Source organism: Notechis scutatus, chromosome 1, assembly GCF_049901735.1.
Source record: "Notechis scutatus isolate UNSWTSFEM ecotype Mainland chromosome 1, rNotScu1.2, whole genome shotgun sequence".
In the NCBI taxonomy this organism is placed as follows: Eukaryota; Metazoa; Chordata; class Lepidosauria; order Squamata; family Elapidae; genus Notechis; species Notechis scutatus.
The window spans coordinates 134,835,159-134,852,102 of NC_142009.1; the positions used below are offsets into that span (position 1 = coordinate 134,835,159).

General features: G+C 39.5%; 1 protein-coding gene and 1 long non-coding RNA gene across 4 annotated transcripts; one reads left to right on the plus strand and one right to left on the minus strand.

Annotated features, from left to right (window-relative positions):
- Positions 1-505: 505 nt before the first annotated feature.
- Positions 506-6,935, minus strand: LOC148133008 (uncharacterized). Its single transcript, XR_015745864.1, has 5 exons — positions 6,759-6,935; positions 2,492-2,560; positions 2,308-2,401; positions 2,104-2,192; positions 506-1,996 (listed from the first exon to the last, which is right to left on the minus strand). It is a non-coding gene; the product is annotated as an uncharacterized LOC148133008 (long non-coding RNA).
- A 47-nt stretch (positions 6,936-6,982) lies between these two features.
- Positions 6,983-15,083, plus strand: E2F6 (E2F transcription factor 6). Of its 3 annotated transcripts, none has more exons than XM_026674307.2 (6): positions 6,983-7,086; positions 9,375-9,591; positions 11,693-11,851; positions 12,011-12,125; positions 13,102-13,245; positions 14,351-15,083. In XM_026674307.2, exons 2-5 carry the CDS (start codon positions 9,380-9,382, stop codon positions 13,228-13,230), a joined length of 615 nt encoding a protein of 204 aa, XP_026530092.2. In that variant the 5' UTR covers positions 6,983-7,086; positions 9,375-9,379; the 3' UTR covers positions 13,231-13,245; positions 14,351-15,083. The 3 variants fall into 3 exon arrangements, with proteins under 3 accessions (XP_026530092.2, XP_087802806.1, XP_087802799.1); XM_087946673.1 differs by lacking the exon at positions 6,983-7,086 and adding an exon at positions 7,333-7,451; XM_087946680.1 differs by lacking the exon at positions 13,102-13,245.
- Positions 15,084-16,944: the final 1,861 nt, after the last annotated feature.

Sequence of the window (16,944 nt, forward strand, 5' to 3'; positions counted from 1 at the left end):
GTGAATCATATGACAATGGCTCATAAAAGTGAAGAATTTGATTTCTGATCTTCAGCTTTATGGATTTCCTATGATGCAAATAGCTACGTCAACAGGCGTTCCTCTTAGGTTTAGGAGAAAAGAGAATGGAATCATGGACTCTTGTCCTGAGAACTTGCTTCTTCTCTCAGGCATTTCCAGTGACACAAAAGTAAAGAATAAATGAAAATATTTGTGTCAGTTACACACACAGAGAGAGAGGGAGAGCGAGAGGGAGGGAGGGAGGGAGAGAGAGAAAGCGCTACCGGTATTCAAGTCAAGCTTAAATGAGATTTTATAAAAGTGGTGTAGGTTTGTCTTCTTATGTAGGGCTCATGAGTTGTGTAGTAGTTGCTGTAAACCATTTCATGCCTGTTAAGTGGCCTCTTTTGCATAAAAGTAAATTCAGCATTAGGTTACCTTTCCTGCTCTTTCAAAAGATAGCTGTTTGAATATATTTCTTCAATAAGAATGAAATAATTTATTTTATTTTAAAATTTATTTTACTTTGTGTTCAACATATGGAGAGGAAATGTTTTGGACAAGAAAACAAGTGCAGGAAATAAGGCTATAAAACCTTTGCATTATGTTGACATTTATTATAATACAGGGAGTCCTCCATTTACGACTTTAACTGACCCCAGAACTAGAGGTAAGTCAGGGCATTTGTTAAGCAGGTCATATGCCCACCCCAATTTTACAAGTATGCAAAATGACTTACACGTCTGAAAAAATTATTTGGGCCCAGTTCATTCATTCAAGAAATCATTCAATTTCTGTAGCCACCCATCTACCAACCAGTGTTTTGTATGCATCGTGGTTAAAGGGTCGCTGATTAAAATTTGGGACACAGAGCCGTATTCCTGCATCTTAATTAATCTTAGATTAAGGAATGGATATGCAACTTGAAAAGCAATGGAAAGTAGTATAGAGCTTCTGCCAAAAGCAACTTCTTCAGGAGCGTATTTTGTGGTAAAGGAGAATTTTCACACTAAAGTTAGTCATCATGTTACAACTTCAAGTGGTATCAAATTTGGACCAATTGCCACTGTGGTCATTAAGTGAAGAGGCGTAAAAAGTGATGCCACCTGACTGTATCGCTTAGCCAGAGCAATCCAGCCGGTTCTGGCTGTCCCTGGTTGGATTAAGCCATAAGCAGAGGGAGTCCCCAAAAGAAGTACAGATGTCGTTGAATTCACTGAAATAGACAAAAAAGTAGGTTAGAATAGAATCACATTAGTACAATCCTGTATTTGAGGACTGTATTTGAAAAGAAACCAGGTCTTCCTATTTTGAAAAAATGTAAGCATTTCAATGAAAACAGCAACTAGCACATTAAATTATATATCAAACAACATTTTGATCCAATGAAAACTAGCTAAGTTGAAAGAGACAATAATTTAAGCTGGTGCAGTTTCTCAGTAAAACAGAGCAGGCAGAATATTAGGGCTTCTCATTTTGACTGCTGAAATCAATCCATTTTAAAATGGCAAAGAAATATTGGGCCTCATACTTTAGTCCACTTGTTTTAATAGCAGCAAATATTAAACACTTGGCATATGAAAATCTTGGTGCCAAGATTACTGCAATATTGACAACTAGATACTGCAAAAGATTAAACACTGTTTTGCAAAATTGATTTTATTTTTACTGCCAAATGTTGCATGATAACTTTTCTACAGAATAAAAATAGGTAATGTCTGAAAAATTCTTATCATTTACCTTTTGTATGCAATCAGGTTTCTCTTCTGACTGTTCTCTGGCAGAGACTGAAAAGTGTTAAACAAATATTTTAGAACGAAGTGGAAAGCCATCAGTTGAAAGTTGTCTATTTCTCTCCAAGAAAGGGAAGGACAAATGTTACTGTCTTGGTCTTCTCTGGATGGGTAGAGATACGAGTTGGGAGCAGACGTCATCAATTGTCTGCTCCCGAGCTCTTACCATTTCTTTTCCCCCCCTCGTTTTCTTTTGAGACCTCCTGTAAAAAGAAATTGATGAAATACAATCAAAATTAACTTTCAATGCATTATAAACTCTCCCTTACAAAGGTTGTTCTACTTTCTTACTATCATGTAGGATAGTTACAGTCTTCACTCTGCTAATGACTTTCTGGTACTTTTCGTATTTTCTTCTTAGTTCCTCATACTCCCTTTCCTCATCTCTGTCAGCATCTCCTGGCAAAAAAGTAACAAAAGAACTAGAACTTGTACAGTCAAAGTTGAGTTGAAATAAATAACTTTTCTTTTTAGAATGAAAACTATTAAAATGTTAAGTTAAAATAATACTCACTTTCTGGATTGTCTTTCTTTTTGTTCTGCAGCTCTTTATTCTGCCTCATAAGGTGAGACATTTCACTGGCTAAATAGTTGTTCTCCTCTTCCAACTAAGACACAGAAATTACAAGAAGCAAACATCAGTCATATAATATAAATACGCGTACAAAACAGCATTGTAAAAGAAATGAATGACTTACAGCTCTTATGGCAAGATCTTTTTCTGCCGGCACCTTTTCTTGCATGGATCTGATTTCTTCAATCCGCTCCTTTTATGTATTTTTATGGAAAAACACAAAGAGAGAAAAAGGTAAACTTTTGTTCCACCATATAGTACTTGCCCATTTCTCTTGAAAGAACTTCAAGATGGCTATAGATCTACATTTGGTGGATCTCAGGACACATCTTCTCAATTGTGGCACCCTCTTTACAGAATATTCTTCCCAGAATTAGGTCATCCCCATCCCTTTTGATTTTCGAAAAAGCCCTTAAGAATGGGTTAGGTGACTAGAGTATGATGGAATGCACATTTGAAAGAACAATGAGGGAAGAGTTTGGGCAGCACAGTTCTCCCAGAAAGAGACCCGGATCAAGAGTTTGTACAGCCCAGAGCTGTGGGGGGAACATGAAACAGGTTCAGGGTAGGGTAATCACTCACTTGACTCTCTCAGGGTAGATTAGATTGTCTAGTAGTTAGAAGATTACAGCTCGAATTTGGCAGGATTCTATCCATTAGGTATAGCAAATAAAAGTTTGAACTAATTGGATTTCACTGTGTCCTTTTTGGGCTTGGGCTTGACACTGGGGTCCCATTATTGAGGCAGGGGGACATTTTTATTTCCTTCAACTATGGGATTTCCAGTTCTTTAGTATATTTATTATTATGGTCTTTTATCTGTATTTGCTATTTTTATATCCTTGGTTTTTTTAATCTAGTGTGCACTGTCTAGTGTCACTTTGGGTGAGATAGGCAGGTGTATAAATTTGTTAAATAAGTTAATTAAATAAATAACTTTTAATGTCACTTGAAATACCACATACGTTATGACATTTTGCTTTCCTTTTCCCTTTCCACTACATTCTTTTCTTGAACTCATTACAATATATTGTAAGCCTGAACCCCATTTTTTTGTTTCTTTTCAGTTTTTGCTTGTTTTTGTTGTTTACCTTGAGTAGCTCCAGAACATGAAGTCTGGTTATGCTTAGGCATGATGCCAGTAAATGACAATATACAATGTACATAGCTCAAAGTTGAGCTGCAAAGTTATTGATGCTCTCTGAAGTTGGTTTTTTGCTTGCAGACGGTTCCTTACCGACTAAATAACATCTCCACTGCTAGAAGGGAATGGGGTTTAACTCCCTGTTTATGTACAGCAGCTTACTTTGCCAATGTTGATGGAGCTGCAGTTTTATTTTTGGCAGTTCCTGGATTAGGGTATTGTTTTCTAATTGGATGTTTGTTAGCCATGCACTTATGGCTAATAAATGCTATTAATTTGAAACTCTGTTCTCCTATAAAAAAGGGTTTCCTTTAGGAGGGGGGGGGGGGGGGGGGGGGGGGGGGGTGTTGGGGGGGGGGGGGGGGGGGGGGGGGGGGTAAAGAACACTACAAAATAATTCCTCTCATTTATAAACCCTGCCAAGGTATAAACAGGATAGTCTCAAAAAGGGACGATACATGTCCTCTTTCAATGTTGTGGATCAGTGAATAACTGTGGCATGGGTCATGATGCATAACCGCATGACATCCCTGAAGTCAAGCAGCCGTATGGACTGCTACCAGTAGCCCAGTGGAGATCAGTCTGCTTTCTTTCAAAAAATATCAGAGAAGTCTGTCATGTGCAGTTGCATGCACAAAATTTCTCAGGCCTAACAAATATAATCCTCAGGTGCCTGCTATCTTTTGTTATTACAGATCCATCGAGGGAGACACTGCTGGTCTCTCAACTTCACCCCAAGTTTCTGCAATGTTTTACTAGGGACCTCCGTGATACACTCAAATGTTGCCATGTCAGGTCATGGCTGGTGCTGCCTCCTGATACTGGCAGTCATTGGGGCGGGGTTGCAGCATGTGTGCAACAGACCATGACAAATACATAGTTCAGCACTTCGTAAATATGGTCATTGTTACCAGTGGGGCTTTCAATTGACCCAACAGTCTATTCCCCCTACTTAAAATGGACATTTATAAATATATAACATACATTTTATATCAAATATGTATTTAGTGAAAACATTTTGGTGTCCATATTACAAGCTATATTCATATGATAAACTGAGTCATGATGATACCATTATTTAATTCGCACAACACACCAAATCTTAATTACACAGGGTGGGTTTATGTAATAATCTGGATTTGTGTTTTTTAATAGCACTTATATACCGTTGCGCAGTGCTTTTACAGCCCTCTCTAAGCAGTTTACAGAGTCAGCATTTTGCCCCCAACAATCTGGGTCCTATCAGCTAGTTTGAGGGACAGCATCTGATATTGTGTTGAGACCTCACCATACAAATGCTACTCAGCCCATACCAAATTAGGGAATTGTTGATGACCTACGATAGCCTGAACTATTTTTTTAAAGTTATTGTTAACTGAATTGGAAAAGAAAATAACAACAATATAAAAGGCTCGTCAGCTGCCACCTTATGCTCACTATGATGTAGTGACAGTCTGCCATGACCTGTGAGGAGGGGGAATGAAGGGAAGGGGTTGCTTAAGAGAAAACAAAAGTAGCCACCTCAAAAACCCCACTCCAAGGTCACCCAGCTGGGAAAAAGAGGGACCGCATACCAACCTGGGCTCAGAATGACCGTTATGCAAATATCTTGCAGGAACTTGATTGATGGGCAGCGAGAGGCAGGTGGGGGAGGGGGAATAGAACTTAAGTGATTTTAGGGAGCGACTTTTAGTTCTGACTTTGTACTACTGCTTTACACTTGACCTCTAATAAAACTATACCTTTCTCAACAAATGGAGCCAAGGATTTTTTTGGCGGGGGGGGGGGGGGGATTAAGCTGTGACATCTTTGACAAGGTTCAAGAGCTGAGTGCCCTGCAATGGGTTGAGCATCCATTACTTGCCCCTGCTTCTGCCAACCTAGCAGTTTGATAACATGAAAACGTGAGTAAATCAATAGTAAATCCCACTTTGGTGGGAAGGTAACAGGGCTCCATGTGCTTATCCTATACAGTCGTGCTAGCCACATAATTAAAAAAAAAAAAAGAGTATATCTTCACTCTCCTCAGCAAGGAAGGAGGTGAGCACTTACCTAGTTAGGGTAATGAAACGTTAGCAAGAAAACAACCAAGCTTGAGAGAGCACCAAGGTCCCCTCATTTCAACCCTGAGCCACAAACATTCATTCCTTTATTCATAAATATTTTGATTCCAAGTCCATGTTCTTTATCCAAATGTTAAAAAAAACACATAGCTGTGCGTCAGCGTCCCCAATAACAAATAAGTTCATTTCAAAACATAATTTGTTGTCAAAAAGGCTGTCACGTTTATTACCGGTTAAGACATGGAAGCGAAGCAAAGAGGAAAAAAAATAATTTGCACGTACATATTTAAAGTATTTCTTTCTTTTTTAAAAAAAAGTCTAAACAAACAAATGAATTTTAAAACATAATAAGGAGAGCCCAAGAAGCTGCTGATCCAGTTCTACAGAGGAATTATTGAGTCTATCATCTGCACCTCTATAACTGTCTGGTTTGGTTCTGCAACCCAAGAAGACAGACACAGACTTCAGAGGATAATTAGGACTGCAGAAAGAACAATTACTACCAACCTGCCTTCAGTCGAGGACCTGTATACTGCAGGAGTCAAAAAGAGGGCTGTGAAAATATTTACAGACCCCTCACATCCCGGACATAAACTGTTTCAACTCCTTCCCTCAAAACGATGCTATAGAGCACTGCACACCAGAACAATAGACACAAGGACAGTTCCCCCCCCAAGCCATCACTCTGCTAAACAAATAATTCCCTCAACACTGTTCAACTATTTACAAAGTCTGCACTACTAACCTTCTCATCACTCCTTATTACCCATCCCCATCCCCTCCCCCCTGTATGACTGTAACTTTGTCGCTTGTATCCTGTTTCCTAGTATGATTTGATTGCTTATTGTACCCTATGACTATTATTAAGTGTTGTGCCTTACGATTCTTGACTCCTTGACGAATGTATCTTTTATGTACACTCAGAGCATTTGCACCAAGACAAATTCCTTGTGTGTCCAATCACACTTGGCCAATAAAGAAGTCAATTCAATTCAATTCTATAAGCAGTTCTCCCTGAAGAAAACTTGAAAACCCTAACTTGGAGAGTCCCACAGGTGAGGCGGGAGTCCCCGGATCCGAGCCGGACCCTCCCGCTCATCGCGGATCACCCTGAGCGGCTCTTCGACGCCTCCTGAACCGAAGACCAAGGTCGGAAGAGGCGCCTTCAGCTCCTCCCGCTTTACCCTGAACAGACGGAAGCTCCGGTCCGGGGTTAAAACTCCCGCTCGGGATCCCGCAAAGGAAGGCGCTATAAAGCGGCAGCGGCAGCAGGGGCGGCTCCCCGGAGAAGGCGGAGGAGAAGCGGGCGGCGCTTTGCTGTCTCTCCCTCCTCCCCCCCCCCCGCCACCTTCCCAACTGAGGCGGAGAAAGGCCAGGGGCGTATTTTTGTCTACCCGGCCTCTGCCGAGGAGAGGCTGGGCCAAAATGGCCGCCCTGGCGTTGGGCCGGAGCTCGGGCCGAGAGTAGGAGCGGCCGCTGCGGCCCCCGTCGCCTTCCTTGGATTTGCTGCCAGTGAGTGAGGCAACGGGTGGGCTAAAGCAGCCCGTGGGGTTTCCAAAGGCCTCTGTCTCGCCTTGCGCGGATAGGAGAAAGGACGGACGGAGATGGACCGGCTTGGCCGGGCTGGGTGGTTGCCAAGCCGGCGAGTTGGGGGAGCCCAGCAGGCGGTGGTGTCGGGGCTGAAGAATAGAGTCCCCCCTCCGTGGGGAGGATCGGAGAAGGGGGTAAAGAGGAAGGGCTGGAGGAAGGCGGCTCCTTCGGCTTCTCTTAAAGGAGCCTTGAGAATGAGATTAGGACCGGGCGGGGGGAGTTCCCGGGCTCGGGCTGACGTCTGAACCCCGTTCGCGTTTTCTGGGGGTTCCCCAGTTCGCTTCGAGGTTCGTCGTAGGCTGCGAGTCTTGGGAGTCCTCCTCGGGCCGGGTGGGATAGGGATCTCGCCCTTGGCGGTCGGCCTCAGAAAGATAACCGGTGGAAAACGCATGAGGAATTTCGCTTTGCGTTATTAGGCTTAGTTCCTTAGAGGTCCAAAAACGCTGGGCGTGTTGCTACAGCACAGGTAGTTTTTGACTTAACGGTTCGTTTAGTGACCGTTCAAAGTTACAATGGCACTGAAAAGAGTGACTTAACAATTGTGTTTCACACTTACAACCCTTGCAGCATTTTGATGGTGGTCACCAATTGGGACTTGACAACTGATTGGAGTCAGATGATCCCCTTTTGCCAACCTTCCGAAGCAGAGTCAATGGGAAAGCCAGATTCATTTAACCACTCTGTTTACTAACTTAACAACTGTAATGGTTCACTTAACAACTATGGCAAGAAAGGTCGTAAAAGGGGCAAAACTAACTGAACAAATGTTTCGCTTAGCCACATAAGTTTTAGGCTCAATTGTGGTTTGGAGTCAAGGACTACCTGTACTGTCTGCCAGAGTCCTGAATTTTGTGACTGCAGAGATGCTGCATTAGTTGTAAGTCCAAGGACTGGTGCTGAGTAATTTTCTTCAGTGCCATCGTAACTATTGTAATGCTATTATGGAGCCATTTAATGAATCGAATGAATTATGGGTGATTTGTTTTTAATTTCCATTTAAATCTGTAACAATATGAGATATGAGATCCAATTTTTACTGAGTTGCCATGAAGAGGTCAGCATTTTGTGCTGAGGTTAGTCTGAGATCTGCAAACCAATGCCTTTTTTAAAAATAATACATTTATATGGTTGCTCATCTTACTGAACATGACTTTGGGCAGTGTACAAACCAACAATGTATTGCTTGTATTATATCTTTCTGGAAGTTCTTCAGTTAGGAAGTAGAAACAAAATGCATGAATGGGAGTGGTAATTTTTTGGGGGACATTAGATATTTAGTAATATAGTGTTTTGAAGGGATGTTGGAAAATCTATTTTGAGCTAATAGAATTATGTCAAGGGAAAATGTGCTGTTTTTCTTTAAAATCTCTCTTATCTACCAAACATATCACATTTACTGTAAGATTATTCATACAGCCAGACAATCACAAGATCAGCAGTGTTGACTGAATTTGCACACTGCATCATTCTTTTTTGCTCTTAAACACTCCATGGGCCAGTACAAAAATTGAAAATGAAGGTGAAGTACAGTTGGTTTCTGCTAGCCATAAAACAATGGTGGAGCCTTTACAAAAGTTAATTTTTTTAATTTTCTCATTAACATTTTGTACTGACGTATGTATGTATAAAGTTTTAAAAACAAAGGTAACAACTAATGCAAAGTAATTATAATAAGGAAGGGGAAAAAATCAAAGAAAGCTAAAACTGCAAGCAAGAAAGAAAAGCGAAAGGAAAAATAGAAAAGAAAAAAGATACAAAGAAGTGGTTTCCAATCTTCTTTATAGCAGTTATAAGTACAATTATAAAATGTATCTCTTTAAAGTTATCTCATGACTCTACCCTATCTAATAATCAAAATCATAAATCATACATTTATTTTTTTCTTTTATGCAAAAAGTCCATCATGGTGTCCAATCAGCAGTAAATATAGGGTATCAGAGGCAAAAACAGGTGAATTTGGCCATCTCATTTAGGGATGACAAGTCATGATGTCATACTATGGTAATACTGGATCAGGAATGTCAGTAAACAGCACCTGTTGTTAAGGAATGAACTTTTTAAAGGCAATGCAAATATGTTTCATTATTGAACTGGTACCTGTTAGCTAGGGTGATTAGCTCAAATCTAACCTTGGTACAAATGTGAGAAGTTTTCCATGTTATAACCCTGTTACAATGGGTTAATCTGTACTTTTATTTAAACCTATGCAGAATCAATGAAAGGCAGAAAGCCCCGTTATGATGGATCTCTGGTTCAGCTGACCAGAAGATTCATGGATCTTGTCAAAGCTGCTCCAGAAGGAGTCCTGGATTTGAATGAAGTATCTCGTTTGCTAGGAGTACGGAAACGAAGAGTATATGATATTACAAATGTGTTGGATGGAATACATCTTGTTCAGAAAAGGTCCAAGAATCATATCCAATGGGTGTAAGTTGACTCTTTTCCCCTCTAACTTTTGTACTTGAGATCCTGGATATTTAAATACGATGTTGCAAAAACACATTATTTCAAACTATTAATTATCAAAGAGTGTGATACAACTTAGAAGGCTTCTTGGACACAAATTCATTATTTTAAATTAATAGCCTTGTTCACTACCTCTACTATGGATAAAAGGATGCAGGATTGACCTAAGGATTTCTACAATTACACATGTAAATATTTGAGTTTGGTCTATGTTCTAAGCATCATAAAACTCTAAAATGAGTATCAAGCTATTGAGACAGAGAAACTTCCTTGCTTCAGCTCTTACCGCAATACAATCTCAAGTGCAAAGAATCTCCAGTAATGATGCAGAGCTTCTTATATGTAAATATTATTAATGTAAGACTTGTAAAGATTTTGTATTGTGTAAAAATGTACACAATACAATAGATACATAACTTACAGTATGTATACAACTTACACAACCTGATCTAAAAAAGGAAGTCAATGAGTTTACACTACTTAAGTCTGCAGAGGCAGGGGTGGGATTCTACCAGTTCGCACCTATTCGCTAGAACTGGTTGTTAACATTCTAAGCAGTTTGGAGAACTGGTTGTTAGAAGAAATTACTGGCCTAATCCTGTAAGGAAGGCAGGAAGGAAACATTCTGGTGTTGCTTACAGAAACTGCCTCTCCGTTAACCCTTATTACATTCTTGACAGGACTAGACTTCCTGTCTCTGGAACTTCTCTGGAGTTTTTTTCCCCCGTCCTTTGCTAGTACTTTGCTTGTGTGGAGTGACCATTGAAAAAAGTGACATGACCGTTTTTCACACTTACGACTGTTGCAGCCTCCCCACAGTCACGAGAGGCCAGGCGAGGAGATGCATGCCTCGATGTGAGTGATGTTGAGTTGGCCACACCCAGCCAATAACATGACCACCAAGCCACGTCTACCCAGTCACATGACCACCAAGCCACACCCACCAACTAAGTTACACCCACAGAACCAGTTGTTAAAACATTTGAATCCCACCCCTGTGCAGAGGAATAGACTATTGGTATGTATCTTAGTTCCACGAAATGTGTGGGACTAAGTGATACCTGATTTTAGAGGTTTAGACAACCTGTGCCCTGTTGGGTCATCGTTTCAGATATATTTTTGTTACCTAAACAGCAAAATGACCAAGGGAAGGCAAAAAGCAGTGGAGCAGGAATAACTACCAACTTCTTGCTAGTTTTTCCATTGGATTTCCTTGTGAAAAGTTTCAAGTTGGCATGAAGCACTGGAAACTTCCCTCCCCCCTCCTTTCTTTTCCTCACTCACTTCTTTCCTTCCCTGCTATTGTTTTCTTCCTTTCCTTCTTCCCTCTCTCCTTAGAATTTCTGCTTGCTTCCTCATTTACTTTTGAGAATTTTGCAGTGAGAAAGTGGGGAAGCCACCAGGAAGTTTCAAGGCCAAGGCCAACAGACAGATAAGTGGGTGAGAAGTGAGGGGATGCACAGGGATGAGGATAGGGAATGATGGGGGGCGCATGAGAGGTGCTGTGCAAGTCAGGGAAAGTGCGCAAGGGGAAGCCATAGGTCAAGAAGGTGCCTGAGGGGTTGCAGGGATGTGCAAGAGTTGCTGCATGGGTTGGGAAAGGTGATTGGGAGGACAGTCGGGGCCGGGAAGGAGGTGTGGGGTTCATTCCTCATTGTTCCTCCCTCCTTTTCCTACTTCTTTTCCCAGAAGCCACGTATGTAGATTCTGCTGGTTGGGGAAGGGACCAAGGGAGTGTCACAGAATGTTGAAAATGAGGATTATGTGACCCCCAGCTGCCCGGCAGCACTAAAGCAGCCACAGCTTTCCCAGATTTCATTTCCTCAGGAGTAAAGAGTCCTAGCATTCTATAAGTTAGCCCATTTGAGGTATCTTTGTTGATAAAGTTTTGATATACCATTTTGCCAAGTTCAAGGTTGCAGACACAAGAGTTTTAGTAGTATATCGATATTTTTTATGCTCTCATTAAATATGATTTTGGTATTGATATAATGATGCAATGCTACCCATATCTTTAAGCTTAAACCTTAAACCTTCTCTATATATTTTTAAATTATCTTAGGGGTTCAGATATTAAACATATTACTAAACAAACACCGGAGCAGCAGAAGTTAAGAGATGAACTCTGTGATTTGACAACAATGGAAGAAGCATTGGATGAATTAATCAAAGATTGCGCTCATCAGTTGTTTGACTTAACAGACAATAAAGAAAATGCAAAATATCCTTTTTCATTAACATTGACAAATATTCAGAGTTGCTGGAATTGAACAATATTAGGTTTTTGTGTAATTATAATATTTTAATAATCATACTTTGTATATTAAAAGTAAACCATACTTTCTACTACTGCTGTTAACATTTCTTAACAGTTGCATACATTAGCTTACGTGACCTATCAAGATATCCATAATATTCAGACATTTCAGGAACAGATTATTATTGCAATTAAGGCTCCAGAAGGAACCAGGATGGAAGTTCCCCCTCCTAAAGAAGTAGGTACTTCTTGACTTGATTTGAAATGACTGGTATTTGATTGGATGGATAGCTGCACAAAAGATCTGCCTACAAAGACCAACAGTGAAGTTTTCATTTTTATTTTAAATGTCACAGAAGGAAATTCGTCACATACGCTTGTAAATTAACATAGATAAAGGTTCCCCTCGCCATACGTGCTAGTCGTTTCCGGCTCTAGGGGGCGGTGCTCATCTCCGTTACAAAGCTGAAGAGCCAGCACTGTCCGAAGATGTCTCTCTGGTCATGTGGCGGGCATGACTAAAGGTGCACAGAACGCTGTTACCTTCCTACCAAAGTGGTCCCTATTTTTCTACTTGCATTTTTACATGCTTTTGAATTGCTAGGTTGACAGAAGCTGGGACAAGTAACGGGAGCTCACTCTGTTATGTGATGCTAGGGATTCAAACTACCGAACTGCCGAACTTTCTGATAGACAAGCTTAGTGTCTTAGCCACTGAGCCACCTCGTCCCTTAATTAACATACCAGTGTAAAATTCAAGTACGGCTTAGGCTGGTAGTTTCTTCTACATGGAAATGAAATTACACACATTTTTGGTTTCTCACTCTAGAATACCTCATTCTGAAGTTTCAGAGGTATTTGAGCTGGTTTCACTAGGGTCAAACTGTAATGATTTGAAATGAACATGATTTTGTCCCACTGAGCTTAAGCAAAACCCCTTAATGAGAAGTTTATGAAGAGACTGGGAGACGCATACATACCCATTGCTAGTTTCAGAGTTCAAAGTGATACATAAATCAACAGCGTAAGATATTTGGGACCTTGAACTGCTTACTTGAAAATTCTTGTTACATTCTGGGGAATTAGAACTTTTTCCTGTGAATATTCTGGCATAGTTTTGAAATACAATGAAATCTATGCATCCTTCATCTATTAAAATATTTGTCATACTGTAATTTGCTTTTTTATCTTTAAATCATATTGGTATTTTTCAGGACCGCATAGAAGTACACGTTAGAAGTACAAAAGGCCCCATTGACGTTTACTTATGTGAGGTGTCGTTAGATAATCCAGACATTAAAGCTTCTGAAAATACAGATCAACTTTCATGCGAAAGCAAATAGGTTGATTTGCTGGAGGTAAATATCATACAGGGAGATAGAAAGATTAAGGACTTGAAAGCAGAATAAAAGATGGCTTGTATTAAACAATGTAGAAGATGCCTAACATAGAATAGGGGAGAAAGATTTGATAATTAAAGAGAGGAAAGAAGAAAAGTACTGAACTGAAAAGAGATCAGTAGAGATGTGTGAAAAAAACTAGGCTCAAGATAAGGAGTCTTAATGTCAAGAAATAAGAGTAGGTGCAATTCAAAGGCCACCTCCACCCACTTTTTTAGTTAAATGATTAAGATGGTATTCACATTTGACGGGAGACTTACAAACAAGTAAAATGTTTATATAAGCTACTCATAACCAGAGCATTTTACTTTTTTCTTGAGATTGTTAGAATTGTATGTTGCAGTCTGATAGCATTGTGTCAGGATAAAAAAAACCCAAGGTGGAAACAAAGGTTGAGTGAACTTTTCTAGCACTAGCTATTTATAACCTATATAACCTATATAAGATAACACTATATAATTTACATCAACCTGTTCTCAACCTGTTGTCCACAGACCTCTGGGGTGGGGCGCAGTATCCTCACGGGGTCTGCGAAGGCTTGAAGAAATGTTATGATTTAAATCTTGAGTTAAGTCTTGGTGGTCCATGGCCATGGTTTGTGGACACAAAAGGTATTTAAAGAGAGTCCATGGTGAAAAGAAGATTGATAACCACTGATTTATATGATACCATTGGGTTGTCAATATGTCTCCCCAAGGTCCATTGTTTAGGGATGGTGGGAAAGTTTGCCTTCTTGAACAGATAGTCCTTGACTTATGACAGTGGTAGATGCAGGCCAGTTTCTGGGTATCTAAAATGCGGTCACAAGTCCGCAGGGAAGGCAGTCAATCAGAGCTAGGTCATAAATGTCTTTTGGAGGGTCTGTCATAACTGAACAGTCATTAAATGACTAGTCATAAGTTGAGACTTTGTACTTTCATAGCTTCACTTACCTAAGCAGAAGTATCATGATAGATCCCGTATGTATGCATGTATTGAGATTATTGCATTACTGTGGTTAAATACTTCTCTGATTTATTATTCTGTTCTAAAATGATATGTACCTTAATTTTAACTTTTGCAGTCTATCACATGAAGAGTGGAAGAAAAAGTGAAGGATTTGATTTTTAAGCTTCAGATTCAAGGATTTTCCAAGTTTTAAATCACTATGGACCAATGCAGAGATAACAGGTGTTTCTCACCTGAGAATTTGCTTCCTGTTTCAGGCATTCCCAATGACATAAAAGAGAAGAATTAAATGAACATCTTTCCTTTAGCCCTCTGTATCAGATCCAGAGTTTGTTTACGCTGGAAAAGTGACAGTTAATACAACACAAATGCAGAGACATGCACTGAGGAATACTGCTTAAGCAAGCCAGGCTTAAGTTTTACAAAAGGGGCTTAGGTTGTCTTTTGATACAAGGTTCATAAGCCCACAGAGTAGCTGCCATAATTTATTTCATGTAAGTGGCTTCTTTTGCAGCTCAATGCATAATAGCATTTGGGTTACTTTTACTGCTCTTTCAAAAGATAGCTCTTTGGAACTGAAGAGATGTATTTACAATTGCTGCACAACAGTTGCTCCAAGGTTGTTTTGAGCATGGAATACAATATAAAAATGCAAAAGGGGAAATGTTTTATACAAGAAAACTAGAGTAGATGAACTAAGGTTTTAAAAAAGAAGTCTGAAGAAATTGAAATTGCGTGGACCCAGCTTGTATGCATCATGTTTAAATGGTCATTAAAGAATATTTGGAAGGCAGAGTTGCACTCCTGAATCTGTACAGCAAATAATAATAAATGTGTAAATATGAAAAGAATCGACTCCTTTTATCTTCAGTAATTGAATGAAACTTTAAAGTAAAAACATTTGTATTTACAGTACATCCATGCCGCAATCTTACTATTTATTAGCATTAAAGTTGAATGTCCATGCAGCTGTTGAAATCTTGGCTGTCTGGAGTGACAGAATTATAGAGTCAAGAAAGGCTATTGAATCGAACCCCTGCTTAGTGCAGAAATCCAAAGACACTCTGGGTCTCGACACATCTAGTAAAGGAGAATGCATTACCTGTGTGGAAATGATTCCACTGTGATTCCACTGCTCTTGTATATCAGATGTTTGTTCATTTGTTTTCCTAATAAGTCATAATTTGCCATTATTCTAGATCTGGCACTCTGGAATTAGTGGGACCATGTTTTGATTTTCCATCTGACATCTTTTCAAGGATTTGAAGAGCGTTGACATAATTCTATACATCTTCAAAATTCATTATGCAGTAAAAATTTAATACAGTTTATTAAAAATGACACTAAACTATTAAATACAGTTTGTTAAAAATGATACCAAAGAAAACCTGTACCACTAAAATCAATTGACGGGCTTTTTAAATAGCAGTATAAATAAGCTATAATCGTGGATCCATCTTCCTCTTCCGCATCCACTTCCTGCAACTGCTTCTCTTTTCTTGGATTTGACTTTTGATTCAACACCCACCAGCAGAATATCAAAGGGGAAACTGTTAGAATAAAATTTTGAATGATACACCCTTGAATGCTCAAAATCTCCAATTGGACAAGTTATCTTTTCTGCGAATTCATTTTTACAACTTTTAAGATGGGTATTGAAAAGAACAGCTGGGTGTCTTTGGGCTATTTGCTCACTTTCAGCTCAGCTCACTTCACAGGTTTGTGAGGAAATGAAGAAGTAGTATTAGATAGTTACTTATGAAAAAAAAATGAAGAATAAAAATAAACATATAATCGATGCTAGAATCCATTCCTGTTCAATGTACCCGTTCAATTTATCAATTCAATGGTCTCATGTTCATGACTTTCATAAGAAATTGCACAAGTTTCACGGTAGCAAGGTAAACACTTCAACTTATAGTGGCTAAAGCAGAGACTACTGGCCTTGACAATGAGGAGCCAAAGGTACGTAAGGAAGGAATAAAAAAAAATTGAGCTTGGCACAGCAGCTTTTCATAACGGAAGCAGCTAGGCTGCTTCCGTTATGAAGAGGGGCTACTGGCATGTTGACAGAATGCTCAGTAAATGGCCAGAAGCACCTTTAGAATGTGGTCAATACTACTACACTTTCTTAGAATATTCAGAAACCTTGCATTTCCATGTTCAATTGAGGCTAGCAGTAAAAGAATGACGTATCTATTCTGAAATAATTGGTAACAGGCTGAAATCTGATTTCCAACCTGACAGTTTGTCCTAAATACGTAGGTAGTTGCTGGTTGTACCTACTTCATAATTGTTAGGAATGGCATAATTTTAATTTCCATTACCCACTAGAGGGCAGTGATTACATTTCCTAACAACATCTCAGTTCCTTATAGGGGAATCCTAGACCTGTTCACTTGCAATCTCAACATGTCAATTGACATCAGTGTCTCACTGAGCTCAATAGATCCTATTCCCCAGTAGGTCCCAACTGACTTGCTGCAATAATTTAAGCATTTCCACACCATCTGAATGACTTAGAAATAGCATTCGAATCAAGGGTGGGATATGCTATTTGTAATCTTATTCAGGTATCATATTGACCCCAACAGAAACATTTTTCTCACACTAAAAGTAGATAAAATTCCTTAGAAGCATTCTGGGCATGAGAGAGTGTTTTATTTGTCTCTCGTAGACCATAACAACCCAGAAAAAAAATGAACTATT

Coding starts and splice junctions, on each gene's coding strand:
- E2F6 (XM_026674307.2), top strand. CDS start 9,380: ATGAAAGGCAGAAAGCCCCGTTATGATGGATCTCTGGTTCAGCTGACC. Junction 9,592..11,692: donor AAGAATCATATCCAATGGGT/GTAAGTTGACTC, acceptor AAATTATCTTAG/GGGTTCAGATATTAAACATA. Junction 11,852..12,010: donor GACAATAAAGAAAATGCAAA/ATATCCTTTTTC, acceptor ACAGTTGCATAC/ATTAGCTTACGTGACCTATC.